Source organism: Phalacrocorax carbo, chromosome 27 (assembly GCF_963921805.1).
Source record: "Phalacrocorax carbo chromosome 27, bPhaCar2.1, whole genome shotgun sequence".
In the NCBI taxonomy this organism is placed as follows: Eukaryota; Metazoa; Chordata; class Aves; order Suliformes; family Phalacrocoracidae; genus Phalacrocorax; species Phalacrocorax carbo.
This window is the reverse complement of record NC_087539.1, coordinates 3,237,137-3,263,788: the sequence shown is the minus strand read 5'-3', so window position 1 is coordinate 3,263,788 and position 26,652 is coordinate 3,237,137. Positions and strand designations below refer to the sequence as shown.

General features: G+C 72.5%; 2 protein-coding genes across 6 annotated transcripts; one reads left to right on the top strand and one right to left on the bottom strand.

The window, feature by feature from the left end:
* The first annotated feature begins 91 nt into the window (after positions 1-91).
* On the top strand, positions 92-5,437 carry LOC135317775 (basic proline-rich protein-like). 3 transcript variants are annotated; one of them, XM_064474193.1, is made up of 4 exons: positions 313-449; positions 2,033-2,180; positions 2,329-2,990; positions 3,972-5,437. In XM_064474193.1, exons 3-4 carry the CDS (start codon positions 2,385-2,387, stop codon positions 5,121-5,123), a joined length of 1,758 nt encoding a protein of 585 aa, XP_064330263.1. In that variant the 5' UTR covers positions 313-449; positions 2,033-2,180; positions 2,329-2,384; the 3' UTR covers positions 5,124-5,437. The 3 variants fall into 3 exon arrangements, with proteins under 3 accessions (XP_064330261.1, XP_064330263.1, XP_064330262.1); XM_064474191.1 differs by lacking the exon at positions 2,033-2,180 and having other exon boundaries at positions 92-449; XM_064474192.1 differs by having other exon boundaries at positions 2,033-2,990.
* A 569-nt stretch (positions 5,438-6,006) lies between these two features.
* Positions 6,007-25,349, bottom strand: AGAP2 (ArfGAP with GTPase domain, ankyrin repeat and PH domain 2). 3 transcript variants are annotated; one of them, XM_064474187.1, is made up of 19 exons: positions 19,431-20,730; positions 17,708-17,766; positions 17,540-17,627; positions 15,163-15,248; positions 14,946-15,087; positions 14,738-14,872; positions 14,168-14,289; positions 13,923-14,075; positions 13,130-13,216; positions 12,943-13,047; positions 12,703-12,865; positions 12,502-12,621; positions 11,397-11,543; positions 10,991-11,050; positions 10,575-10,726; positions 10,407-10,497; positions 8,294-8,516; positions 7,955-8,210; positions 6,007-6,636 (listed from the first exon to the last, which is right to left on the bottom strand). In XM_064474187.1, exons 1-19 carry the CDS (start codon positions 20,719-20,721, stop codon positions 6,430-6,432), a joined length of 3,687 nt encoding a protein of 1,228 aa, XP_064330257.1. In that variant the 5' UTR covers positions 20,722-20,730; the 3' UTR covers positions 6,007-6,429. The 3 variants fall into 3 exon arrangements, with proteins under 3 accessions (XP_064330257.1, XP_064330258.1, XP_064330259.1); XM_064474188.1 differs by lacking the exon at positions 10,991-11,050; XM_064474189.1 differs by lacking the exons at positions 10,991-11,050; positions 19,431-20,730 and adding an exon at positions 24,324-25,349 and having other exon boundaries at positions 6,013-6,636.
* Positions 25,350-26,652: the final 1,303 nt, after the last annotated feature.

The window sequence follows — 26,652 nt, the reverse complement described above, 5'->3', positions numbered from 1 at the left end:
ACTGAAGGGGACAGGGAGGGATTGGGGGGGGGGGGGGTCGTCAGCAGGACCCAGAGCTGGCGGCTTGGGTGGGGGCAGAGCCGTGGGCAGGGTCCCACTGCGGAGGGGGGTGGGGTGGGGGTCAGTTGATTTGGGGGGGGAGAGTGTCTGTGGGTGGTGGGACCCCCACATCAGACCCCCATGGCGGGGGGGGGGGGGTGGTGGATCCAGCCCCCTCTGGGGTGACCGACCCCTCCCGGCCCCGGCCCCATCTCCCCTCAGCCGCCCGGGACGTCGCAGAGGGGCCATGGGGGGCCGCTGCCCCCCCGTGCCCTGGTTCCCCCTGGGCTTCGCCGTGGGGCTGGCCTTGGGGAGCAGCCTCCTGCAGGGCCTGGAGCGGCCCTGGGCCCCCCCGGGCCCCCCCGCAGCCCCCGGCAGCGCCCACCTGCGCAGCCTCCCCCAGCCCACAGGTGAGCCCCGGGGCGGCCCCACGGGAGACACCCGGGCGGGGGGAGGGAGCGGTCCCGGAAGCACGGACGGACTGCCAGACACACGGACACACCCGCCCCGGGTCCCTGCAGGGCAGGGGAGGGAAGGGAGGGGGAACCGTTGCGTGGGGCCCCGGGAACGGGGCGGGGGAGGGACTGGGAAGGGACGGGGTGGGGGCTGTGGGCGCTGGTGGGGGCTGTGGGCGCTGGTGGGGGCTGTGGGTGCTGGTGGGAGCTGTGGGTGGTGGTGGGGGCTGTGGGTGCTGGTGGGAGCTGTGGGTGGTGGTGGGAACTCAGTGCTGGTGGGGGCTGTGGGTGGTGGTGGGAGCAGTGGGTGGTGGTGGGGGCTGTGGGCGCTGGTGGGAGCTGTGGGTGGTGGTGGGGGCTGTGGGTGGTGGTGGGGGCTGTGGGTGCTGGTGGGGGCTGTGGGTGCTGGTGGGGGCTGTGGGTGCTGGTGGGAGCTGTGGGCGGTGGTGGGGGCTGTGGGCGGTGGTGGGGGCTGTGGGTGGTGGTGGGGGCTGTGGGCGCTGGTGGGGGCTGTGGGCGCTGGTGGGGGCTGTGGGTGGTGGTGGGGGCTGTGGGTGCTGGTGGGAGCTGTGGGTGGTGGTGGGGGCTGTGGGCGGTGGTGGGAACTTAGTGCTGGTGGGGGCTGTGGGTGCTGGTGGGAGCTGTGGGCGGTGGTGGGAGCTGTGGGCGGTGGTGGGAGCTGTGGGCGGTGGTGGGGGCTGTGGGTGGTGGTGGGAACTCAGTGGTGGTGGGGGCTGTGGGTGGTGGTGGGAGCAGTGGGTGCTGGTGGGAGCTGTGAGCGCTGGTGGGGGCTGTGGGCGGTGGTGGGAGCTGTGGGCGGTGGTGGGAGCTGTGGGAGGTGGTGGGAGCTGTGGGCGCTGGTGGGGGCTGTGGGTGGTGGTGGGGGCTGTGGGCGGTGGTGGGAGCAGTGGGTGCTGGTGGGAGCTGTGGGCGCTGGTGGGAGCTGTGGGTGTGGTGGGGGGCTGTGGGTGGTGGTGGGAGCAGTGGGTGCTGGTGGGAGCAGTGGGTGCTGGTGGGAGCTGTGGGCGCTGGCGGGGGCTGTGGGCGCAGCTGGGAGCTGTGGGCGCTGGTGGGAGCTGTGGGCGGTGGTGGGAGCAGTGGGCGCTGGTGGGGGCTGTGGGCGCAGCTGGGAGCAGTGGGCGCTGGTGGGAGCTGTGGGCGCTGGCGGGAGCTGTGGGCGCAGCTGGGAGCTGTGGGCGCTGGTGGGGGCTGTGGGCGCAGCTGGGAGCTGTGGGCGCTGGTGGGAGCTGTGGGCGGTGGTGGGAGCAGTGGGCGCTGGTGGGGGCTGTGGGCGCTGGCGGGAGCTGTGGGCGCAGCTGGGAGCTGTGGGCGCTGGTGGGAGCTGTGGGCGGTGGTGGGAGCAGTGGGCGCTGGTGGGGGCTGTGGGCGCAGCTGGGAGCTGTGGGCGCTGGCGGGAGCTGTGGGCGCAGCTGGGAGCTGTGGGCGCTGGTGGGGGCTGTGGGCGCTGGCGGGAGCTGTGGGCGCAGCTGGGAGCTGTGGGTGCTGCTGGGAGCTCTGAGCTGGTGGTGATGGGACAGTGTGATGGGGTCCGGAGCGCTGAGCCGGTGGGAGTGTGGGACCCTGCGGCCGGTGGTGGGAGCGCCGAGGCGGGGACAAGGACGGGCCCGCCTGGCCGGTGGTGCTGGGCGCTCTGAGCCCGTGAGGAGGGTGACGGACTCACGGCAGGTGACCGGGACGGGGCAGGGTGGGCGGTGGAGGGAGCTCTGAGGTGGGGACAGTTCCCCCGCTCCCCCTGCCCTGTGTGTGTGTGGGGGGGGGTGTGTGGGGGCCGCGGGTCGTCCCGCCGCCTCCCCACCACCCCCCCGCCGCCCAGCGAACAGCAGCGAGGCGCGGGCGCTGTACGAGCGGGTGCGCATCCTGTGCTGGGTGATGACGGGCCCCCGCACCCTGGAGAGCAAGGCCCGGCACGTGCGCGACACCTGGGCGCGCCACTGCAACGTGGCCCTCTTCATGAGCTCGGAGCCGGACGGGCGCTTCCCCGCCGTGGGGCTGCCCGTCGGCGAGGGCCGCCACCAGCTCTACTGGAAGACCATCCGCGCCTTCCAGTACGTCCACCGGCACCACCTGGGCCAGGCCGACTGGTTCCTCAAGGCGGACGACGACACCTTCGTGGTGGTGGCCAACCTGCGCTGGCTGCTGGCCGGCCACCCCCCCGAGCGCCCCGTCTACTTCGGCAAGCGCTTCAAGCCCTTCGTCGGGCAGGGCTACATGAGCGGCGGGGCGGGCTACGTGCTCAGCAAGGGGGCCCTGCGGCGCTTGGTGGCCGCCTTCGCCTCCCGCGCCTGCACCCACACCAGCCCCGTGGAGGACGTGGCGCTGGGCCGGTGCCTGGAGCGGCTGGGGGTGCAGGCGGGCGACTCGCGGGACACGCGGGGCCGAGAGACCTTCCACCCCTTCCCCCCCGAGACCCACCTCACCGAGCCGCTGCCCCGCGACCGCTTCTACCCGCAGTATTCCTACTACCCCGTGCAATGGGTGAGTGAGGACCCCCACCCGTACCGAGACCCCCCGCCCTGCGGCCGCCAGGTCCCCCACCCGGGTGATCCCGGCATCCCCCAGCTGCCCTCTGCATCCACCGACCCCCGGTCCCCAGCGTCCCTGAGCCACCTCGTGTCCCTGAGCCCCACCCATGTCCCCCCGCCCCTTCCCCACCCCGACCCCCACCCGTGTCCCCCCAGCCCCTTCCCCGCCCCGACCCCCACCCGTGTCCCCCCAGACCCTTCCCCGCCCCGACCCCCACCCGTGTCCCCCAGCCCCTTCCCCGCCCCGACCCCCCACCCGTGTCCCCCCAGCCCCTTCCCCACCCCGACCCCCACCCGTGTCCCCCAGCCCCTTCCCCACCGCGACCCCCACCCGTGTCCCCCCAGCCCCTTCCCCGCCCCAACCCCCACCCGTGTCCCCCCAGCCCCCCCTCCCTGCCCTGACGCCCCCCACCATGTTCCTCCAACCCCCTCCGTGCCCTGACCCCCACCCGTGGGACCCCCCGCCCCCCCAGCATTGCTGTGCACATGCCACAGGCACTACCGGCCCCACCCACTTATCTATGCCCCGCCCATCCGTTAAAACCCCACCCACGGGCACTACCCATCTAAGCCACACCCACCCCATTTGCATCCCAGCCCCACCTACCAATTAAGCACCACCCACTGCTGCCTCACCTGCCCACTCCTGATCAGCCCCTCCTCCCCAGAAGCCAGGCACCACCCACTGCCTTGCCCCACCCTTCCAAGCCCCACCCATCACATTAGCATAGGAGCCCCCCACCCACCCCAGCCCTCCCTCCCCACTTGCTCCGCCCCACTCCCTCGCAGCCCCACCCACTTCATTTGCGCCCCTCCCTCGAGGCCCCACCCACAGACGCCCCACCCACGCGGGCCCCACCCCGACCCCTCCCTCGAGGCCCCACCCACAGACGCCCCACCCACGCGGGCCCCGCCCCCTGACCCCGCCCCACAGGCCGCTGCCTGCTGCTCGGACCTGTCGGTGTCCTTCCACTACGTGAGCGGGGAGCAGATGTACGCGCTGGAGTACCTGACCCACCGCCTGCGCCCCTACGGCTACCGGCCCCGCTACCGGCCCCCGGCGCCCCCCGGCGCCCCCCCCGGCCCCCAACGCCACCTCCCTGGCACCCCCCCGGCAGCCATGAGCCCCCGGCCCCTGCCCCGCTGCGGCACCCCGGGGTGCCGGCGCGTGGCCCCGCAGCGTGGCTCTCCAGCCCCGAGCCCTGGCACGCGGCCGGCGGCTCCGGCCCCATGGCAGGGCTCCACCGGCAGGGCCCCGCAGCTCCGGCCCCATGGCACGGCTCCACCGGCACGGCCCCGCGGCTCCGGCCCCATGGCAGGGCTCCACCGGCATGGCCCTGCGGCTCCGGCCCCATGGCAGGGCTCCACCGGCAGGGCCCCGCAGCTCCGGCCCCATGGCAGGGCTCCACCGGCAGGGCCCCGCGGCTCCGGCCCCATGGCAGGGCTCCACCGGCAGGGCCCCGCGGCTCCGGCCCCATGGCACGGCTCCACCGGCAGGGCCCCGCAGCTCCGGCCCCATGGCAGGGCTCCACCGGCAGGGCCCCGCAGCTCCGGCCCCATGGCACGGCTCCACCGGCAGGGCCCCGCGGCTCCGGCCCCATGGCAGGGCTCCACCGGCAGGGCCCCGCAGCTCCGGCCCCATGGCAGGGCTCCACCGGCAGGGCCCCGCAGCTCCGGCCCCATGGCACGGCTCCACCGGCAGGGCCCCGCAGCTCCAGCCCCATGGCAGGGCTCCACCGGCAGGGCCCCGCGGCTCCGGCCCCATGGCAGGGCTCCACCGGCAGGGCCCCGCAGCTCCAGCCCCATGGCAGGGCTCCACCGGCAGGGCCCCGCAGCTCCGGCCCCATGGCAGGGCTCCACCGGCACAGCCCCACGGCACAGCGCGGCACTGTGCCAGGCCCCAGCCAACGCTGCGCCACGGCCCCACGGCACAACCCCTCCAGCCGCGCCACGGGCCCGTGGCCGGACCCCCGACCTTCGCGCCCCGGCCGCCCCCTCCCCGTGCCGCGACACCGAGAGGAGCCGCCGCGGTCACAGCGCCAAATCGGACATTGTTACGTACTTACAGTTACAACCCGAGCGATGAAAACGCTGTACACGGCCCGGCCCCCCCACCCCCCACCCCCCCGCAGCCCCCCAACCCCGGGGGGGCCCCAGCTCAGCCCCGCCGGCGCTGCCGGGGCGCGTGGGGGGCGTCACAGCAAGGGGTACCCCTACATTCATGGCGGGGGGGGGTCCCCGGGTGGGGGACGGGGCGGCCCCCCCGCCCCGCCCCAAGGCCCACAGCCAGCGGGAGGGGTGGCGGGGGTCCCGCTGGCGGTTCCCCCCGCCGGCGCCGCGGCACCGCGGCGGGGGGCTGGCTCTATCCTAACGCTAAATGAAGCAATAAATTAAAGAGGTTCCCAAGGGGACGCCAAGAAAATTGGGGGGGGGGGGGGCGGGGAACGGGGAGGGGGGGGTCAGGCCACGGTGGGGGGAGGGGGTGTACAAAAGGTTGTTGTAGAAAAGGAGGGGGGTGGCCGCTCTGCTCCTGCCACGGAGCCGGGGGGGCTGTGCCAGGGGTGGGGGTGGCACGGCCGGGGGGGCCACGGGGAGGGGGGCATGGCTGGGAGGGGGGAAGAGGGGGCGGCATGGCCGGGGGGGGGTGACATGAGGAGGGAGTGGCATGGCCGGGGGGGGCACAGGGAGGGGGGCACGATGGGGTGACGTGAGCGTGGTGCCATGGAGCTGGGCGGGGGTGACCCCAGGGAAGGGGGGTGACCCCAGGGGTGGGGGGTGACCCCGAGGAAGGGGGGTGACCCCAGGGGAGGGGGGGTGACCCCAGGGAAGGGGGGTGACCCCGGGGGTGGGTGGGTGACCCCAGGGAAGGGGGGTGACCCCGGGGGTGGGTGGGTGACCCCAGGGGAGGGGGGGTGACCCCGGGGTGGGGGGTGACCCCAGGGGAGGGGGGGTTGACCCCGGGGTGGGGGGTGACCCCGGGGTGGGGGGTGACCCCAGGGGAGGGGGGGTGACCCCAGGGGAGGGGGGGTGACCCCAGGGGAGGGGACGTGGCACAGGCAGGGCCGGCATGAGTGGGGGTGAGGTGGGCAGGGCTGTCACCAGCCGCAGCGCCAGGCTGGGACCCCCAGCGCCCTGACCCTGGCGGGTGCGGCGCCCACCCCACGCCGGGGCACGAGGCACCGGGAGGGGGACCCAGGCGCGCGGGCGGCAGCGCCGCCGCCACCACGAGCCCCGGCGGCGGGGACCGGACCAGAAGAGACCCCCCAAAGCGGGGCCGAATAATAAATAGAGCATCAAAAATACAAACCGTGGGGCGGCGGCGGGGCCGAGCCGGGGCCCGCGGGCTCCCGCAGTCCGGGGGGATGCCGAGCGGGCACCGGGCCCCTCGCCGGCTATACCAGGGCCGTCCGGGGCTCGCAGGGCCCCACGCTGGCGCAGCTGCCCTTGCGGCGCAGCCCGGGGGTGGCCGGGCCGCCGGGACCCTCGCCGGGGCAGCCGTGCTGCAGCAGGATGTCGGCGCACTCCCGGCTGCCGGCGCGGCGGGCGTAGAACAGCGCCGTGCGGCCCTGGCCGTCGCGCGCCCGAACGTCCGCGCCGTACTGCGGGCACAGCGTCAGCCCCCCGCCCCGGCCCCCCGCCGACCGGCCTCGCCCCGCCGCGGCTGGGGCGCGTGTCGTGTTCCCCCCACCCACCCACCCACCCGCCCGTGGTCGTGGCACGTTGCCCCGTGGCCACCCCACGTCGCGCTTGGCGTGGTGGGAGTCCCCCGTGGCCATCCCGTGGGTGTCTTGGTCATGGCGTGTCCCCCCGCGGCTACCCCATGGACCCCACGGCCACCCCATGTCCCCCACGGCCACCCCACATTCCCCACGGCCACCCCACATCCCCCACGGCCACCCCATGTCCCCCACGGCCACCCCATGTCCCCCACAGCCACCCCACATCCCCCACGGCCACCCCATGTCCCCCACAGCCACCCCACATCCCCCACGGCCACCCCATGTCCCCCACGGCCACCCCATGTCCCCCACAGCCACCCCACATCCCCCACAGCCGCCCCACAGTCCCCATGACCACCCCATGCCCCCCACAGCCACCCCACATCCCCCACGGCCACCCCATGTCCCCCACGGCCACCCCATGTCCCCCACAGCCACCCCACATCCCCCACGGCCACCCCACGTCCCCCACGGCCACCCCATGTCCCCCACAGCCACCCCACATCCCCCACAGCCACCCCACGGTCCCCATGACCACCCCATGCCCCCCACAGCCACCCCACGGTCCCCACAGCCACCCCACATCCCCCACGGCCACCCCACGGTCCCCACAGCCACCTGACAGTCCCCATAGCCACCCCATGTCCCCCACAGCCACCCCACAGTCCCCATGACCACCCCACGTCCCCACAGCCACCCCACAGTCCCCATGGCCACCCCACATCCCCCACAGCCACCCCACATCCCCCACGGCCACCCCATGTCCCCCACGGCCACCCCATGTCCCCCACGGCCACCCCACATCCCCCACGGCCACCCCACGGTCCCCACAGCCACCTGACAGTCCCCATAGCCACCCCACATCCCCCACAGCCACCCCACAGTCCCCATGACCACCCCACGTCCCCACAGCCACCCCACAGTCCCCATGGCCACCCCACAGTCCCCATGGCCACCCCACATCCCCACAGCCACCCCACAGTCCCCATGGCCACCCCACATCCCCCACAGCCACACCATGGTCCTCATAGTCACCCCCACAGTTTCCATGGCCACCCCACATCCCCTACAGCCACCCCACGGTCCCCACAACCACGCTATACCCCCCCCCACCAATGTCATGGTCCCCCCATGACCATTCCATGCGCCCCACAGCCACCCCACGCCATGCCACACACACCCCCCCGCCCGAACGTACCCACACCAGCAGCTGGGTGATGACCACCAGGGCCGTGTCGCAGGCCACGTGCAGCGCCGTGCGCCGGTCCTTGTCACCGGTGCCGACGTTGAGCTGCTCCTTCCTGCTGTGGGCCAGGAGCAGCAGCACCGTCTCCAGGTCCTTCTCCTGCACCGCGCGGAAGAGCTGCTCCCCCAGCGGCGCCTCGGACGCCGGCAGCGGCGCCAGGAACAGCCGCTGCTCGTACTTGGCCCGGATCCACGACTCCCGCTCCTCCCTGGGGAGACGGGCGGCATCAGGGGGCCGCGGGGCACCGGGGCGGCGGCGCGGCGGCGAGGCGGCGGGCGGGGGGACACGCACCGGGACGACTCGGGGGTGGGCTTGCAGCGGCCCTGCGGGTTCTTCTCCCAGATGCTGTTGGCGGTGGCGTTGCCGATGGACGTCAGCACCAGCGTCAGCTCCCGCGGCCAGTCGTCCAGGTCGAGGGAGCGCACGCGGGACAGGTGGGTGCCCAGGTTGCGGTGGATCCCCGAGCACTCGATGCAGATCAAGGCCCCCAGGTTCAGGCTGGCCCAGGTGGGGTCTGGGCGGGGAGGGGGGGATGCACAGAGACCATCGGCACCGCGCAGGGGCACTGGGTGGCCAGTGGTGCTGTGTGACCCACAGCACGGCCCAGGGCAGCCCGTGGGCACCGCACGAGCCAGGGCACCCCTTGGCTTGTGGCACCCCATGGAGCATGGCACCGTGTGACCCACGGCGTCGTGTGACCCATGCCACTGTGTGACCCACGGCATCGTGTGACCCAGGGCACCGTCTGACCCATGGCATCATGTTACCCATGCCACCGTGTGACCCACGGCACCATGTGACCCACGGCACCGTGTGACCCATGCCACTGTGTGACCCACAGCATCGTGTGACCCATGGCACCGTGTGACCCATAGCACCGTGTGACCCACGGCACCATCTGACCCATGCCACCGTGTGACCCACGGCATCATGTGACCCACAGCACCCACGGCCCGTGGCGCTTTGTGACCCACGGCACCCCATGGCCCTCCATGGCCCATGGCACTGTGTGACCCACAGCACCTCATGGCCCCGCATGGCCCACAGCATTGTGTGACCCACAGCACCCACGGCCCATGGCACTGTGTGACCCACGGCACCCCATGGCCCTGCACGGCCCACGGCACCGTGTGACCCACAGCATCACGGCCCATGGCACCGTGTGACCCACGGCACCCCATGGCCCTGCACGGCCCATGGCACCATGTGACCCACAGCATCACGGCCCGTGGCACTGTGTGACCCATGGCACCCCATGGCCCTGCATGGCCCACGGCATTGTGTGACCCACAGCACCCACGGCCCGTGGCACTGTGTGACCCATGGCACCCCATGGCCCTGCATGGCCCACGGCATTGTGTGACCCACAGCACCCACGGCCCGTGGCACTGTGTGACCCATGGCACCCCATGGCCCTGCATGGCCTACGGCATTGTGTGACCCACAGCACCCACGGCCCATGGCACTGTGTGACCCACGGCACCCCATGGCCCTGCATGGCCCACGGCATTGTGTGACCCACAGCATCATGGCCCATGGCACTGTGTGACCCACGGCACCCCATGGCCCCGCATGGCCCACGGCATTGTGTGACCCACAGCACCCACGGCCCATGGCACTGTGTGACCCATGGCACCCCATGGCCCTGCATGGCCCACGGCACCGTGTGACCCACAGCACCCACGGCCCGTGGCACTGTGTGACCCACAGCACCTCATGGCCCTACATGGCCCACGGCACCGTGTGACCCACAGCACCCATGGCCCATGGCACTGTGTGACCCACAGCACCTCACGGCCCATGGCACTGTGTGACCCACAGCACCTCACGGCCCTGCACGGCCCACGGCACTGTGTGACCCACAGCACCCATGGCCCGTGGCACCGTGTGACCCACTGCACCCCATGGCCCTGCACGGCCCATGGCACCATGTGACCCACAGCATCATGGCCCATGGCACTGTGTGACCCACGGCACCCCATGGCCCTGCACGGCCCACGGCACCGTGTGACCCACAGCATCACGGCCCATGGCACCGTGTGACCCACGGCACCCCATGGCCCTGCACGGCCCATGGCACCATGTGACCCACAGCATCACGGCCCATGGCACCGTGTGACCCACGGCACCCCATGGCCCCACATGGCTCATGGCACCATGCAGCTGCTGGCCCCACACAGCCCACGGCTCCACATGGCCCGTGCCAGCACGTAACCGATGGCTCCGCGTGTCTCGTGGCCCCACAGCACCCACAGCCCCACGTAACTCGTGGTCCCCCACGGCCAGTAGGCCCCCATGGCCCGCGGCCCCGTGCAACCAACGGTCCCCCATGGCCGGCAGCCGCCCCCGGCTGTGGCCCCACATCGCCAGCGCCCCCCCGCCGGCCGCCCCCCAGGACACTCACTGGGCGCCCCGCAGTCCACGCAGAGCGAGTTGCCCCGGGCGTTGCGGATGGCCTGGATGGCCACGGCTTCGCTCTGGCTGTCCATGCGAGCCTGGGCGAGACGGGCAAGGCGGCGGTGAGGGGGGGCGGTGGGGCCGGCCCCCTCCCCGGCCGCCCGCGGGGCCCTACCTTGTTCTTGCTGCTCTCGCAGCACTGCAGGCTGGCCAGGATCTGGCTCTCGATGGCCTGCACCCAGGCGTCGCGCTCCTCGAAGCTGCCCGCCTCGAAGTGCCACGTCTGGCCCGTGCTGGACACGATGATGAACTCGAAGTTCTCCTCCTCTGCGGGACCAGAGACCCGGTGGGACGGGGGGGCTGGATGGCACGGCGAGGGCGGGGGGGGCCGTGCGAGGGTGGGGGGGGGGGGGTGTGCTGGGCTGCCCCCGACATCCCCCCCCACCCCAACGCACCCCAACCCCGGGCATCGCGTGCCCCCGCCCCGGGGACCCCCATCTGCGCCCGGCAGGGGATGCGGCGGCGGCGGGCGAGGATGGGACACGGGCACATGCATGAGCGGAGCAGGCCGCGCCCCGCGCCCCACGTTACCTGTTTTATAAATATTTCTTAAACTACCAAAGCTTTTTAATTTCCACATTTTGCGCTTGGCTGCGGAGGGTCCGGGGCAGCGAGAGCAGAGAGAGGAAAGGGGGAGAGAGAGTCACGAGAGGAGCCCGCAAAGCCCCGGGGGGTCGGGGATGGCGCCGGGGTGCAGGGGGGCGGCAGGCGGTGGCAGAGCAGAGGGGGGTGGGACGCGTGGGCAGGGCAGCGGCGGCTGAGCGTGGCAAGAGGGGCTGGGGGGAGGGGGCAGGATCAGGCCCAGATCCTCCATTGCCAGAGCCCTGGGGCGTCCTGGGGCATCGTCCCCGTGGGGTGCGGCGGGGTCGTCCCCGCGGCTCCGTGGCCACCGTCCGTGAGCGGCCGGGGCTCAGGGCACCGTCCCCGCGGCCCTCACCTTCCGCCTGCCCGGCCGAGCCCTCCGTCTTGGACGGCGTCATCAGCTTCTTCCGCCGGTGCTTCTTCCTGTCGATCATGGGCGACGGCGGCGGGTCTTTGCCCGAGCTGCTGGGGCTGGACACGGCCTCGAAGGCGGGAGGGCCATCTGCTGGGAGACCCGCCCGCTGGGGTGCTGGGGCCACCCAGCCTGCCAGGGCCGCCGCGCTCACCGGGGTCACCGGGGTCACAAGGGGAACCGGGCTCACTGGGATCACTGGGGTGACCAGGGCCGTTGGAGCCACCAGGGTGGCCAAAGCCACCGGAGCTGCTGGGCTCACTAGGGTCACCAGCCTCGCCAGGGCCACTGGGTTCACTGGGGTCACCAGGGCCACCAAGTCCACCAGTCTCACCAGGATCACAAGGGTCACCGGGGCCTTGGGAGCCACCAGGCTCACCAGGCTCACCAGGGCCACCAAGGGCCACCAAGTCCACCAGTCTCACCAGGATCACAAGGGTCACCGGGGCCTTGGGAGCCACCAGGCTCACCAGGCTCACCAGGGCCAGTGAGACCACCAGGGTCACAAGGGGCACTGGGCTCACTGGGACCACCAGGGCCACCAAGTCCACCGGTCTCACCAGGATCATGAGTGTCACCAGGACCACTGGAGCCACCAGGGTCACCAAAACCATCCAGGTTACTGGGCTCACTGGGGTCAGCATGGCCATTGGAGCCACCAGCATAGCTCCACCAGAGTCCACCAGAGCCACTGGGTGCACTGGGGCCACGAGGACCACCGGGGTCACAGGAGCCACTGGTCTCACCAGGATCACTGGGACCATTGGAGCCACCAGGGTCACCAGAACCACCCGGTCACTGGGCTCACTGGGGTCAGCATGGCCATTGGAGCCACCAGGGTCTCCAGAACCATGCGGTCACCAGCGTCACTGGGCTCACCAGGGCCACCAAGGGCCACCGAGTCCCCAGGCTCACCAGGGGTGCCCAGGCTCGCCAGGGACCACCGGGCTCAGGGGGGGGCCGCGCCGGGAAGGTCCCTGGCCCCGTCCCGGGGAGGTGGCCAGGCCGACGAGCGGGAGAGGGGACGGACACGGGGACGGACGCTCACCGGAGCCGGAGAGCTTGGCGCTGGAGGCGGAGGCGCAGCGCTGCAGGGACCGCTCAGCCTTGCCCGCGCTCTTCATCCCCGGCTCCGGCGGGAGGCTGAGCCCCACGGGGGAGGTGCTGGCTGTGCGTGGGGAAGGACCAGTGACGCGGGCGTCCCCGCAGACCCTCGCCCCACTGCCGCCGGCACCGCCCCGGTACTCACCGCCGCCCTCGGGCGCCGCCCCGCCGCCCACGTCCTTCACCAGCCCGTTGATGCTGGCGGAGGGGCCGCAGGCGGAGATGGCGCGGGGCGGGCGCTTGCCGGGCACCTTGACCGTGGTACGGAGAAGGTCCATCTCCTTCCCGTGGGTGCTGTGGATGTAGTCCTGCCGCGGGGACGGGCGGGGGCTGAGACCGGGGCTCCCGCCGCCGCGGGGACAGGGCTGGGGACGGCGACACTCACGTTGATGCTGGGGTGGTAGAAGAGGAGCCCGTTGCTGGACAAGGTCACGTACTTCTTCTTCCACTCCTTGTTGAGGGAGTTGCCGCTGCGCTTCAGCAGGAAGCTCTGGGGGCGAAGGGGCGGTGAGGGGGGCAGGGAGGGGGCGGCTGGGGACCTTGTCGCGCCCCGCCGCCCCCGCCCCGCCAACCTGCTTGATGGGGATGGCGCGGCCGCTGCCCGCCGCCTCGCCCCGGCTGTCCAGGCTCCGCTTCTCCGAGTCGCTGCCGCGGCGCGTCTGCGGGGACCGGGGCGGCGTCGGTGGGGCGCACGGCGCTGCTGGGGGCACCCGGGGTGCCGCGTCCCCAGTCGCTGCGGCCCCACCGTGGGGACGCCCTGGGGGCCCTCCTGTACCCCACCACCACGGCCCCGTGACAGGGACACCCAGGGTGCCATCTGTGTCCCCCACCACCACCACCCTGCCGGGGGACACCCCGGGTGCCACGTGCCCCCCTGTGCCACCACCACCCTGCCGGGGGGAGACCCTGGGTGCCACGTGTCCCCCTGTGCCACCACCACCCTGCCGGGGGGACACCCCGGGTGCCACGTGCCCCCCTGTGCCACCACCACCCTGCCAGGGGGACACCCCGGGTGCCACGTGCCCCCCTGTGCCACCACCACCCTGCCGGGGGGAGACCCCGGGTGCCACGTGCCCCCCTGTGCCACCACCACCCTGCCGGGGGGACACCCCGGGTGCCACGTGCCCCCCTGTGCCACCACCACCCTGCCGGGGGGACACCCCGGGTGCCACGTGCCCCCCTGTGCCACCACCACCCTGCCGGGGGGACACCCCGGGTGCCACGTGCCCCCCTGTGCCACCACCACCCTGCCGGGGGGACACCCCGGGTGCCACGTGCCCCCCTGTGCCACCACCACCCTGCTGGGGGGACACCCCGGGTGCCACGTGCCCCCCTGTGCCACAGCGGGGGTCCCGGCGCACTCACGGCGAAGAGGCTGGTGCGGCGCTTGGCCCCGCGGTGCAGGGAGCTGGGGGTGCCCAGGGGGGCCGGGGTCTCGCTCCGCAGCTCCCGGTGGCTGACGTTGGGGGTGGATGGCAGCGAGGACGAGTAGTCACTGGTGTGGCCACCGTTGCTGGCCTGGGTGGGACACGGGATCAGCCCTGACACCCCGAGGCCGGAGGGGCGGGTGAGGGGCAGCGCCCGGCTGTGGGGGGGCGAGCCGGGGGTACCTGGCCGGGGTGGACGCCCCCGACGGGGGTGGATGCGGCCGAGTGGCTGGGGGTGCTGGGCAGAGACTTGCAGGATGCCATGAGCTGCTGCTGCTTCTTCAGCGCCACCACCTTCTGGGCGACTGCGCCGAGAGCCTTGCGTCAGGCGGGCCGTGCCCCCGAGACCCCCGACCCGCCTGGCCACTGTCCCCACCCCACCCGGACATGGCTCCCGGCCCACCCCGGCCGCTGTCCCCATCTCAGCTGGCCACGGTCTCCATCCCACCTCAGCCACCAGCCGTGGTCCCCAGCCCACCCCAGACATTGGCCACGGTCCCCCCATGACTCCTGTGCCACCCTGGACACTGGCCGCAGCCCCGGCCTATGTGGTCACCAGCCCCCAGCCACTGGCCACCGTCCCCATCCCACCCCAGCTATGGTCCCCATCCCACACTGGCCACAGTCCGTCCTACCTGGTCACCAGCCCCCAGGCCACCCCAGCCCCCAGCCACGGCCCCCAGCCCGCCACCAGCACGTGCCCCCCGGCTGCACCGCGCCTGCCGGCGGGGCCGAGCGCCCCGGGACACCCACCCTCAGTGAAGACCCGGTCGACGTTGAGGCCGTACGTGGCGCAGGTCTCGTAGTAGAGGCACCTCTTCATGTCCCCGCAGAGCGCCTGGGCCCGGGCGTCCTCGATCACACGCGGGTTGGAGGAGCTGATCTTGTCTGGGGGGGAGCAGGGGAGTGAGGCGGGGGCTGTCCCCGTCCCCGTGGGGGCAGTCCCACGTCCCCAGCTCACCCTGGGTGCCCACCAGCGCCAGGGCCACCTCGCTGGCACCCCGGTAGCCGCTGAGCAGCGCGTGCAGCTGCGTCACCTCCTCAAAGCTGCTCTCGTTCTCCAGGCTGAAGACGAAGATGACGGCGTCTGCCCAGCTGGCAAACTGGGGGGAACGCGGACGGGGGTCAGGGCTCGGCGCTGGCCGGCGTGGCCCCCCCGTCCTCCAGCCCCCACATACCTTGGCGTCGGGGGTACCTCCTTCCTCCCGGATGAGCAGGAGGTGGCTCTGGCCATCAACCATCACCTCGCGCTTGAACTGACCACCTGGAGCCGGAGGGAGGAGAGGGGGGAGCCCTGTGGCTGCGCCTGGACCTGCGGCCTTGGGCACCCCCTGGCTGCGAACAGCACCTTGACCTTGGACATGCCACGCCAGCACCATGACCTTGGTCCCATGGCCGTGACCTTACCTGTCCCCATGTCCTTGCCTGTCCCCATTTCTTTGACCACCCCCACAGCTACACCCAGCACCATGGCCTTGTCTGTCCCCATGGCCTTGACCATGACCAGCACCATGGCCCCACCTGTCCCATGGCCATACCCAACCCTATAGCCATGCATAACCCTACCACCACGCCCAACCCTACAGCCATGCCCAACACCGTGGCCATGCCCAACTCTACAGCCACACCCAACCCTATGGCCACGCCCAACCCTACAGCCATGCCCAACACCGTGGCCATGCCCAAATCTACAGCCACGCTCAACTCTATGGCCACGCCCAACCCTATGGCCATGCCCAACCCTATGGCCATGTCCAACCCGATGGACATGCCCAACCCTACAGCCATGCCCAACCCTACGGCCACGCTCAACCCTACGGCCATGCCCAACCCTATGGCCATGTCCAACCCGATGGACATGCCCAACCCTAGGGCCATGCCCAACCCTACGGCCATGCCCAACCCTACGGCCATGCCCAACCCTACGGCCATGCCCAACCGTACAGCCATGCCCAACCCCACGGCCATGCCCAACCCTACGGCCATGCCCAACCCTACGGCCATGCCCAACCCTACGGCCATGCCCAACCCTACGGCCATGTCCAACCCTATGGCCATGCCCAACCCTACGGCCATGCCCAACCCTACGGCCATGCCCAACCCTACAGCCATGCCCAACCCTACAGCCATGCCCAACCCTACGGCCATGCCCAACCCTACGGCCATGCCCAACCCTACGGCCATGCCCAACCCTACGGCCATGCCCAACCCTACAGCCATGCCCAACCCTATGGCCATGCCCAACCCTACGGCCATGCCCAACCCTACAGCCATGCCCAACCCTATGGCCATGCCCAACCCTACGGCCATGCCCAACCCTACGGCCATGCCCAACCCTACGGCCATGCCCAACCCTACAGCCATGCCCAACCCTACAGCCATGCCCAACCCTATGGCCATGCCCAACCCTATGGCCATGCCCAACCCTACAGCCATGCCCAACCCTATGGCCATGCCCAACCCTATGGCCATGCCCAACCCTACGGCCATGTCCAACCCTACAGCCATGCCCAACCCTACGGCCATGCCCAACCCTACGGCCATGCCCAACCCTACGGCCATGCCCAACGCCATGGCCACGCCCAACCCTACAGCCATGCCCAACCCTATGGCCATGCCCAACCCTACGGCCATGCCCAACCCTACGGCCATGCCCAACCCTACAGCCATGCCCAACCCTACGGCCATGCCCAACCCTACGGCCATGCCCAACCCTACAGCCATGCCCAACCCTATGGCCATGCCCAACCCTACAGCCATGCCCAACCCTACGGCCATGCCCAACCCTACAGCCATGCCCAACCCTACGGCCATGCCCAACCCTACAGCCATGCCCAACCCTACGGCCATGCCCAACCCTACGGCCATGCCCAACCCTACAGCCATGCCCAACCCTACGGCCATGCCCAACCCTATGGCCACGCCCAACCCTACGGCCATGCCCAACCCTACAGCCATGCCCAACCCTATGGCCATGCCCAACCCTACGGCCATGCCCAACCCTACAGCCATGCCCAACCCTATGGCCATGCCCAACCCTACAGCCATGCCCAACCCCATGGCCATGCCCAACCCTATGGCCATGCCCAACCCTACAGCCATGCCCAACCCTATGGCCATGCCCAACCCTACGGCCATGCCCAACCCTACAGCCATGCCCAACCCTATGGCCATGCCCAACCCTACAGCCATGCCCAACCCCATGGCCATGCCCAACCCTACAGCCATGCCCAACCCTACGGCCATGCCCAACCCTACGGCCATGCCCAACCCTACGGCCATGCCCAACCCTATGGCCATGCCCAACCCTATGGCCATGCCCAACCCTACGGCCATGCCCAACCCTACAGCCATGCCCAACCCTACGGCCATGCCCAACCCTACGGCCATGCCCAACCCTACGGCCATGCCCAACGCCATGGCCATGCCCAACCCTATGGCCATGCCCAACCCTACAGCCATGCCCAACCCCATGGCCATGCCCAACCCTATGGCCATGCCCAACCCCATGGCCACGCCCAACCCCATGGCCATGCCAACGCCGTGGCCACTCACTCTCAGTGGGCTCCAGGCCCACGTAGGAGCCAGTGAGGAAGCGGTGGACAAGTGCCGACTTCCCGCTCTTGCTGCTGCCCAGGACGCCCTGGGAAGGGGGCAGAGGGGGTGTCAGGGCGGCCGAGGACGGGAGGACACAGGGCGGGGACACGGGGACACGCTACCCACCAGGCGGATCTCGGGGACGGAGCGGCCCAGGGTCCATTCCTGGCTGTTCACCAAGGCCTCTGTGGGGAGAAGAGGGGTGAGACGGTGCCCGGGCAGCCCCCGCACCCCCTGGCACCCCAGAAAGGGGAGGGGGGGGGCACGGCCGCCCCCAGCCCTGCAGCAGCGCCGCCGGCAGCATCCTGTGTGGGCGGCCACGAGCCATCACCAAGCAACGGCACCGCACCGAGCCCAGCGGGGGCGGCGGGAGGGACGCGGAGACGCGACGTGGCAGGGACGGGGACGTGGCCGGGACGGGGACGTGGCCGTGGGCACGAGGACGTGGTGGACACGTGGTGCAGCACGGCAGGAGGTCGCTGCATGGGGACATGATGGGCACGAGGAGGTGACATGATGGGCCCCGAGACACGGCCTGGCACGACGACGTGACGCGGCACACGACAGGCATGAGGACATGATGGACGTGGCGCGTGACAACATGGCAGGCAGGAGGATGCAGCGTGGCACGAGGACGTGGCGTGGCTCGGGGACACGACGAGCACCAGGGCCTGGCAGGGCACGAGGAGGCGGCGTGGCACGAGGACACGACACGGCACGCGGAGGTGGCGTGGCCCACGACAGGCACGAGGGTGTGACGGACGCGAGGCACGACGACATGGCAGGCACCAGCGTGTTCGGGGCACGAGGACGTGGCACGGCACAAGCACGCGGCGCGGCACAAGGGCTTTGCCTGCTCCCCGCACCCCCCTGCCCGGCCCCCCCCAGCCCCCCACGGGCACCGCGGCACCTCACCTCCTGCACCATGAGAGGGGGAAACTGAGGCGGGGGGAGGCAGAGGGTCCCCCTCATCCTGTGCCTCAGTTTCTCCCGTGCCACGCGCAGGACAGCCCCCCCCGTGCGCAGCGAGTGAGGGGTTAACGCCGCTGCCTGTCACCCCGTGCGTCGTCACCAAGCTGCCACCCACGGGTGTCCCCGCTGCCACCCCCGGGTCCCCGGCAGGCTCTGCCCACGCGCCCCACGGCACCGGGGGCGTTGGGGGTGGGAGCAGGGCAGCCGGAGGGACAGATGGACAGGCACAGGGCGGCTATGGGGTGGCCGGAGAGGCGGATGTGGGGTGAGTGGGGCAGAAGGACGGGTGGACGTGTGACGCACGGATGGCAATGGATGGAGGAGCGGACGGAAAGACGGACACCGGGATGGAAAAATGGGTGAGGGGTTGGCCCCTGAGCCCTATGGAGCTGGCCCTGGTGGGGAACCTGAGGCACGGGAGCCCCTGCCACGGCCAGTGCCCCAGGACCCCCACGCCGGCTACCCCACGGGACCCTAGGGGGTCCCCCCGCTTGGTGTGGGGGGGGGGGGGGTGTGGCCCTGCCTGGTGGGTCACAAGTCCCCAACCAGCCCCGCCACGTGCCCCGGCACCCCCCGACACCCCCCAGCAGCCGTGGGGCCCAGGTGGGTCCTTCTGCCCCACACAGGTCACAGCCCCACACGAGCACGGCCAACAAGGGGACCCAGGCGCCCGGGAGCCCCCCCCTCCCCTTCCCAGGCCACCCACACAGCCCCCCCCACCCCGGGCAGCCACGGGGAAACTGAGGCACGGCCCAACACCCCCCGGCACAGCCGACACGGCACCCACCGAGGGACGCCGGGGAAACTGAGGCACGGCACGACGGACCCCCAGCACCCGCGCTGCCCCCCTGCTCCCCCCCCCCAGCCCGGTACTCACTGGGGGAGGCGCCCCTGCCCAGGTCGGTGCTGAGCAGGGCCCAGGGGGGCGCGGGGTGGGTGGGGGTGGCCGCCGGGCTCTTGGCAAAGATCCCGCTGATGAACTTGAGCATCTTGCGGTCGCGGGTGGAGGCTCGGCCGCCCTCGCGCCCCCGTTTCAAGCCCGTTTCGGTGACGGGGGGAGCAGGCGCCGGCGCCAAACCCCCCGGTCCCGGGTGCAAATCGCTGTTATCCAGGGTCTTGCTTTTGCCCTTGCGGGGCGAGAGCCGAGCCCGCGCCGGCGGCCGGGGGCCCCCCTCGGCACCCGCTTTGCCCCCCGGTTTGGGGCGCCCCTTGCCCTCGCCCTCGGGCCAGGAGAGGCGGCTGCCGGCGGTTTTGTGGGTGCTTTTGCCCGTCTTGGTGTCGGAGCCCACCTTGGCACCGCTGGTGGTCACCGTCTTGAAGGGTTTGGTGCCGGCCAGGCGTAACCGGCGGGCGCCGGCGGCCGGGTGCGGCGAGGATGCGCCGGGTGCCGGGTGGGACGGGGGTTTGCCCCCCTCCGGGGCAGCCTCGGGGTAACCCCAGCTTGCTTGGCCCAGCAGCGGGCGCCGGGTGGGTGCCGAGGGGTGGGGGCACTCCTGGGGTGCCCGATCCCGCTCCCCCGGTGCCTCCAAGGTGCCCTTGGCCCCCCGGGCGAGGGCATCGGGTTTGGGGGGCACGGCGGGGGGCAGCAACGCCGGGTCGGGTTTAGGGGGTACGGCCGGGGGTGGGGGCAACGAGGCCGGGTCGGGTTTTGGGGGCACGGCGGGGGGTGGGGGTAACAAGGCCGGGTCGGGTTTGGGGGGGACGGCGGGGGGCAACAAGGCCGGGTCAGGTTTGGGGGGCACGGCGGGCGGGCCGGCGGCAGGCGTCGAGGCGGGTGAGCGGGTGCGGTTGGCGCCATGCCCGCCGCGGGGTTCGGCCAACCGGGGGGCGACCGAACCTTCTCCCGCGGGTGCCTGGCCGGGACTGGGGGTGCGGGGGCTGCCGGGGGGCACCGGGGCGTCGGTGGGGCCGGAGCCGGCGGTACTTATCCAGAGAGCGTCCTGGCGTTGGAAAAGCCGCTCGGGCCTCTTGGTTTTGCCGCCGCCGCCGCCGCCACCGCCGGGGTCTTCGGTGCGGGCAGCATCCGCCGCCTGCCCGGGGTGGGGGGCTCCATCGCCGCCCCCCCCCGCCTGCTCCGGCTCCCCTGGGGCTGCCACCGACTCGAGCTTGACCAGGGTGAGGGAGATGAGGTAGGTGGTCCGGCGCTGGAGGCCGGTGGTCCTGCTCATGGGTGCGGGCAGGGCAAACCCCACCCCCCCCACCCCCCGGAGCCGGGCAGGCAGGCAAAGCCCCCCCGCCCGCTCCCTCCCCGTGTCGTGTGTCCCCCCCCCCTTTTTTTCCTCCCCTCGCCGGCTCCGCGTCCGCCGGTGCCGGGAGGATGCTCGGCGCGGTCCCCACCCCCGGCCCTGCCTCCCCGAAGCCTTCCCCGCTCGCCCGCCCCCGGAGGGGTTGGCACCGCCGCCGCCCCCCCCCCTTCCCAAATCCACCACCCCACCCCCCCCACCCCCCCCGCCGGGATCGGGCCGCCCCCCCCCCACACTCACCCCCCCCCTCCCCTTCCTCCCCACCTCGGGGTTAGCGACCGGGGGGCATCGTGGGGGGCTCCCCCCCAGCGCTGGGGGGGGGAGGTGGAGGGATGGGGGGAGGTGGAACGGGGGGGGGTATAGGGTTCGGGGGTTATGGGGTGGGAGGGGGGGTATGAGGCGGGGAGTGGGGGGAACGGGGTTATGGGGAGGGGGGTTGTGGGGGGCTGAGTAGGCTTTGGGGATTGGGGGGTGCAGGGGGGTCGGGGGGGTCGGGAGGGTCGGGGGGGGTGGGGGTTACGGGGCGCGGGGTGATGGAGGCGGGGGGGGTTATGGGGCGGGGGGGGCCATGCCCGGGACCCCCCGGGACCGGGGCTCACGGCAGCGCCCCGACGGGCTCGTCCTTGGCGGCGGGGGGGGCCGGGGGGCGCCGGGGCCCGGCGGGGGGGGCCCTGCGCGGCCGGGGGGGGCCGGGGCCGCCGCGCTCCGCCATGCGCCGCTCCCGGGGCCGGGCCGGGGGCGGGGGCGGGCGGCGGCCCCGCCGCTACCGGGCACGCGCGAGCGCTCCCGGGAGCCCCCCGCCCCCCCCGCCCCCGCCTGCACCCCCCGATGGCACCCTGCCCCCCCCCCCGCCTCACCCCCACCCCCCGGCACCTGCCTGCACCGCCCCATGGCCCCTCGCCCCCTCTCCGCCCCCCCACCCCGTCACCGTGCCCCCCCGGCCTCCAGCCCTCTGTCCCTCCGTCCTTCTCTCCCTCCGTCCCTCCGTCCTTCTGTCCCTCCGTCCCTCCATCCCTCCCTCCCTCTGCCTCTCCCAGCGCCCTGCACCCCCCGCTCCCCCTCCCTCCCCTCCCCTCGGGCAGCGGGGGGGGCTGCGGGGGGCCGGGGGGGAGGGGGGGCTGGGGGGGGCCGGGGGGGGCCGGGGGGGAGGGGGGGCTGGGGGGGGCCGGGGGGGGGCCGTGACACGGGACAGGCCCCGCCGCCTGTTTTCCGGCATTTTTAGCAGCGGCGCAGAAATCCTCCGCATCCCGTTGCCACGGCAACGGCGGGGCTGGCGATGGGGGACCAGCCGCGGCACCCACCAGCGACACCCACCGTGACACCCACCAGCGACACCCGGCCAGGCCAGGCCGTCACCGCCACGCACGGCCTGTGTCCCCCCCCCCGCCGGTGTGACCCCCTGGCCGTGCACGCTGCCCCCCGACACGTCCCCGCTGCACGGCCGGGGGGGACACGGGGATGGCCGGGGGGTGCTGGGGGGGAAGTGGGGCCCTGGGGATGGGCAGGGGGTGCTGGGGGGGACGTGGGGCCCTGGGGACAGACATTGGGACAGGCACGGGACGTGGGGACGGACGCGGTGCCAAGGGACGGACGCAGAGCTTGGGGACAGACATGGGGATGCAGTGCCTGCTCAGGACCCCCCACCCCTCTGTGCCCACCCAAGGGTGCCCGGGAGGTGGGTGCTGGCACCCCGCTGGCCAAGACAGGGGGACCCAGGCCTGTCCCCCCCGCAGGACAGGGGGGCGTGGGGCTGGGGGGGGTCACAGGTAGCCCATGGGGCTGGGGGGGCCACGTGTGTCCCCCCCAGCGCTGGGTCCCCGGGGAGCTGGCACGTCTTGGGTGCTCGTGACGGAGCCGGGCGCGTCGTCCCAGCAACCCGCCCACGGCCCACGGCGAGCCACGGCAGCGTGGCCCCCCCCCAGCCTCCCCCAGCGATGGGGGGCCCCCTCTGGGCCCCCCCTCGTCCCCCCAGCCCCATGACCCTGGGGGTGACACGCTGCCCCGGGTCAGACCCTCTCCCTGGGCCGGGCTGGGGGGCTCTGGCCCCTCTCAGCACCCACCACGGTGCCAGTGCTGGCCCCCCCCAGTACAGCCCAGTCCCCCCCAGTAGCCCCCCATCACTCAGGGGTGGCTGTTGTGACACCACATCCCACGCTATGGCGGGGGGCACACGGGGTCATGGCGGGTCTGACCCTCTCCGGGACAGCCGCGACCCCATCCCATGTCACCAGGCCCTGCTGCCCCACAAGTGCTCCCCCCAGAGTTGGGGGGCTGGGGAGGGGGGGCGCACCCCTGGGGTGGGGGCACAGCGGGTAGAGCCCCCCAGGCGGGAGCTGGTTGGGGGTGGGGGGGGCATCCTGTGCCCACCCCCCCAATGTGGGCAGTGGGTACCACTTTGCGGGCGCTTAGCAACAAGGCATCCCCCTGCTTCCCGTCGCCATGGCAACCGTGCTGGGGAGATGCCAGTGCCGGGGGGGGGGCACGCAGGGATGCGGGGGTTCAGCAGCAGGATGGGGGGGGGGGCACCAGCACCCGCGCTCCTGGTGATGCCACCCCACCGGACACCCACCGGGGGGACCATGGGGGGGGCGGGGAGAGAAACAGCCCCCCATAAAAACTCGGGGGGGCCCCCAAAAGTGCTCCCCCCCTCCCCTCCGGCAGTGGGGGCCCCCCCCTCGGCGACTGCTGGAGGTGAGGAAACGGCGCACGTCACCAACCGCAGCACCGGGGCTGTTGCACCGGAAAACCACCCCGACGGCGCAGCTGCGGCAAAGGGGGGCTGGTGCCCCCCAACACCCCCCCCGCGGCGGGGCCCCGCGCCCCCCCCCCCGTGTCCCCGGATGGGTCCCCATGGTGGGGACACGCACACACACACGGTGCCGCTGGGCCCAGGCAGGCCCCGGCACGGCACCGCGCAGGATCGGGCCTCGGCCGCACCGGGGGTGCCGGGCGCTGGCACCCCACGGTTTGGGGGCGGCCCCGCTGGAAGGGGTGGGGGGGGGGCTTGGGGACCCCCCGAGGTGGGACGGGCGGCTCCGGAGCAGCCGTGGGTACCGGCACCGGGTGCAGGGCGCTGCTCAGGGAGGACCAACGCCATCCTGTCTGTCTGTCCGTCCATCCCTCCCTCCATCCGCCTGTTCATCCAGCCATCCCTCCAGCCATCAGCTGTCCGTCCATCCAACCATCCATCCGTCCCTCCATCCATCGGCCATCTGACCGTCTGCCCACCCATCCAACCATCCCTCCATCCACCAGCTGTCCGTCTGTCCATCCATCCATCCCTCCAGCCATCAGCTGTCCATCCGTCCATCCATCTACCCCTCCAGCCATCTGTCCGTCCATCCGTCCGTCCATCCGTCCCTCCACCAGCCCGTCCATCCATCTGCCCATCCATCCAAGCATCCCTCCATCCCTCCATCCATCCATCCGTTCTTCCACTTGCCCATCCGTCCCTCCACCGGCCCGTCCGTCCACCCGTCTGTCCGTCCGTCCGTCCCCCTCCCCGCCCCCCCCCGCCCCACCGGTACCTTGCACCACGCAGAGGGACGCGGTGAGGCTGGCCCGGAGCCGCGGATCCGGCACCGTCTCCACCAACCGAATCAACTTATTCACGTGTTTCTTGGCCCCTTCGTGGCGTTTCACCTCGGCCCGGATGGCGGCCAGCACCTGCTGCCGGGGGGGGCTCATGGCACCCTTAGGTGCTGCCGGGCTCCCGCCGCCTGCCCGGGGTCATGGCTCGGCCCCGCTTGGCATCGTCTCCCCCTCGGTTCATCCGGCTCCGCTGCCGCGTTGGGCCGCGCTTCCTGGCTGGCGTCACCCCGGTGGGGCCGGCGTCACCCCGGTGGGGGCTGGCACCCGCCGGCGGGCGCAGGGCTGGGCCTGGGAACCCAAAGAGCACCGGGGCGGCGTGGCGGTGCCCGGCCCCGTTCGGCGCGTCGGGACACGCGTCGGGACACGCCGGAGCCCGTCGGGCGGCACGGCCCGGCACGGCACGCCCGCGCCCGCCGCCTCCGGCAGCCCCGCGACCGAGTGGGGACGCGGCGGGGAGACGGGCGGGACGGGCTGGGGACACGGCGGGGACGGCGGCACGGGGGGGGACACGCGCCCACGGGTGGGCGCTGGTTGGGGACACGCGTGTGGCTGGGGACACACTGGGGCACTGAGACCTGTGCCCACGGGGGGCTTGTGCAGCCCCAGACACGCTGGTGACACGCGTGCAGCCACATGGACACGCTAATGACATGCGTGCGGTGGCACGGACACGCTAGGGACACGCGTGCAGCCACGCAGACACGCTAGGGACATGTGTGCAGTGACAAAGACACGCCAGGGACACGCATACAGCCACACGGACACGCCAGGGACACGCGTGCGGTGACACAGACACGCTAGGGTCACGTATACAGCGACAAAGCCACGCCACGTGTGACCCCCCACCCCGCCGTGTGTGTGTCCCCCCACCCACGGGTCCCCAGCGGCGTCGGGTGGGGGCTGGTAGCCGAGGGCCGGGTGGGATTCGGGGCTGGAGCCCACGGTACGGGGTGTCGGGGAAGGGGGGGGCACGCTGGGGGGGTCCCTGGGCAGGGTCACGGGGGGATGCTCGGGGGGGGGGGAGCTGGGGCTGGGGGCCAGCGGGGGCAGGGCTGGTGGGACACGGGGTCCCCGGGGACGTTACTGGGAGGGGTCAGCAGTGACGGGGGGCGCAGGGGATGGTCACAGAGGGCCAGAGACCCCGGGCGGGGACCTGGGGGGGCTGGAGGCGCGATGGGGACTCCCTCCCCCCACCCCTCTGTGTCCCCCCAGCTCCATCCTCCCTTGAGAGAGGCAGGACGGGGAGAGGTGGGGTGGACAGACAGAGGGACAGAGCTCTGGACGGAGGGACGGAGCCCTGGATGGAGGGACGGGTGGAGAAGCAGAGGATGGACAGAAGGATGGGGGGTACGAAGGACAGACAGACAGGTGCAGGCGTGGGAATCTGGGAGCAGCAGAGGACAGACGGCTGGAGCGAAGGGGCCTGGGCAGACAGACAGACAAACGTGCGGGTGGGCAGACGGACAGACGGACGCGCAGGCAGACGGGTGTTAGGAAGGCCGGACGGACGGCTGGACGCGCGGACAGCTGGGCGGGCGGATGGGTAGGTAACTGGTTGGACGGACAGGGTGGTGGATTGACAGACGGACAGACCACTGGGTGCCCAGGGCCCCCCCTTGCACTGCCCCGCTGCCCCCCCCCAAACACCGGCCGCCCCCACCTCAGCACGGCTGAGCCCGGCCAAGGGGCAATTTGGGGGACACCCCCCCCCTCAGATTTTACGGTGCCCCCCCCGTGCCCGTGCAGGGGTTTGCCAGTCCCCCCTTGGGTGTTTTGCACCCCAAAACCTCCGGGGACCCCCCCGGAGCTCCCCCTTATCACCGGGGCATGCAATATTTAAGGACCCCTCCAAGGCCTTCCCAGGGACTGGGGTGGGGGGTTGGGAAATGCCCCCCCCCAGCCCACCCTGCACCCCATCTGGGGTGGACCAGGGGGGTCTTGGGGTGCTGGGGGGCTGTGGGAAGGAGAAAGGGAGGTTATGGGGGAGTCTGGGGGCGGTATGGGGGGGGCATGGCGACCTATGGGTGCTGGGGGGGTGACAAAGAGCACGGGGCAGCCTAAGGGGGGGGAATTCAGGGGTTTGTGGGGGACCCTGGGGGGGACTCGGGGGGCTACGGGACACCCGGGGGGGCTACAGGGGACCCTGGTGGCCACTGGAGAACTGGGAGGTGGGGCAGAGTCACCTGGGGGCTATGGGGGGGGCATAGGGGTGCCTGGGGGAGTGGAGGGGGGGCCATGGGTCAGCCTGGGGGGGAACAGGGGTCT

Excerpts from the sequence above, each read along its gene's own strand:
- LOC135317775 (XM_064474191.1), top strand. The coding sequence starts at position 287 with ATGGGGGGCCGCTGCCCCCCCGTGCCCTGGTTCCCCCTGGGCTTCGCC. Across the intron at positions 450-2,328 it reads CAGCCTCCCCCAGCCCACAG|CGAACAGCAGCGAGGCGCGG; the intron begins GTGAGCCCCGGG and ends CCCGCCGCCCAG. Across the intron at positions 2,991-3,971 it reads CCTACTACCCCGTGCAATGG|GCCGCTGCCTGCTGCTCGGA; the intron begins GTGAGTGAGGAC and ends CCCGCCCCACAG.
- AGAP2 (XM_064474187.1), bottom strand. The coding sequence starts at position 20,721 with ATGAGCAGGACCACCGGCCTCCAGCGCCGGACCACCTACCTCATCTCC. Across the intron at positions 14,873-14,945 it reads GGCGCTGGTGGGCACCCAGG|ACAAGATCAGCTCCTCCAAC; the intron begins GTGAGCTGGGGA and ends GCTCCCCCCCAG. Across the intron at positions 6,637-7,954 it reads TCACCCAGCTGCTGGTGTGG|TACGGCGCGGACGTTCGGGC; the intron begins GTACGTTCGGGC and ends CTGTGCCCGCAG.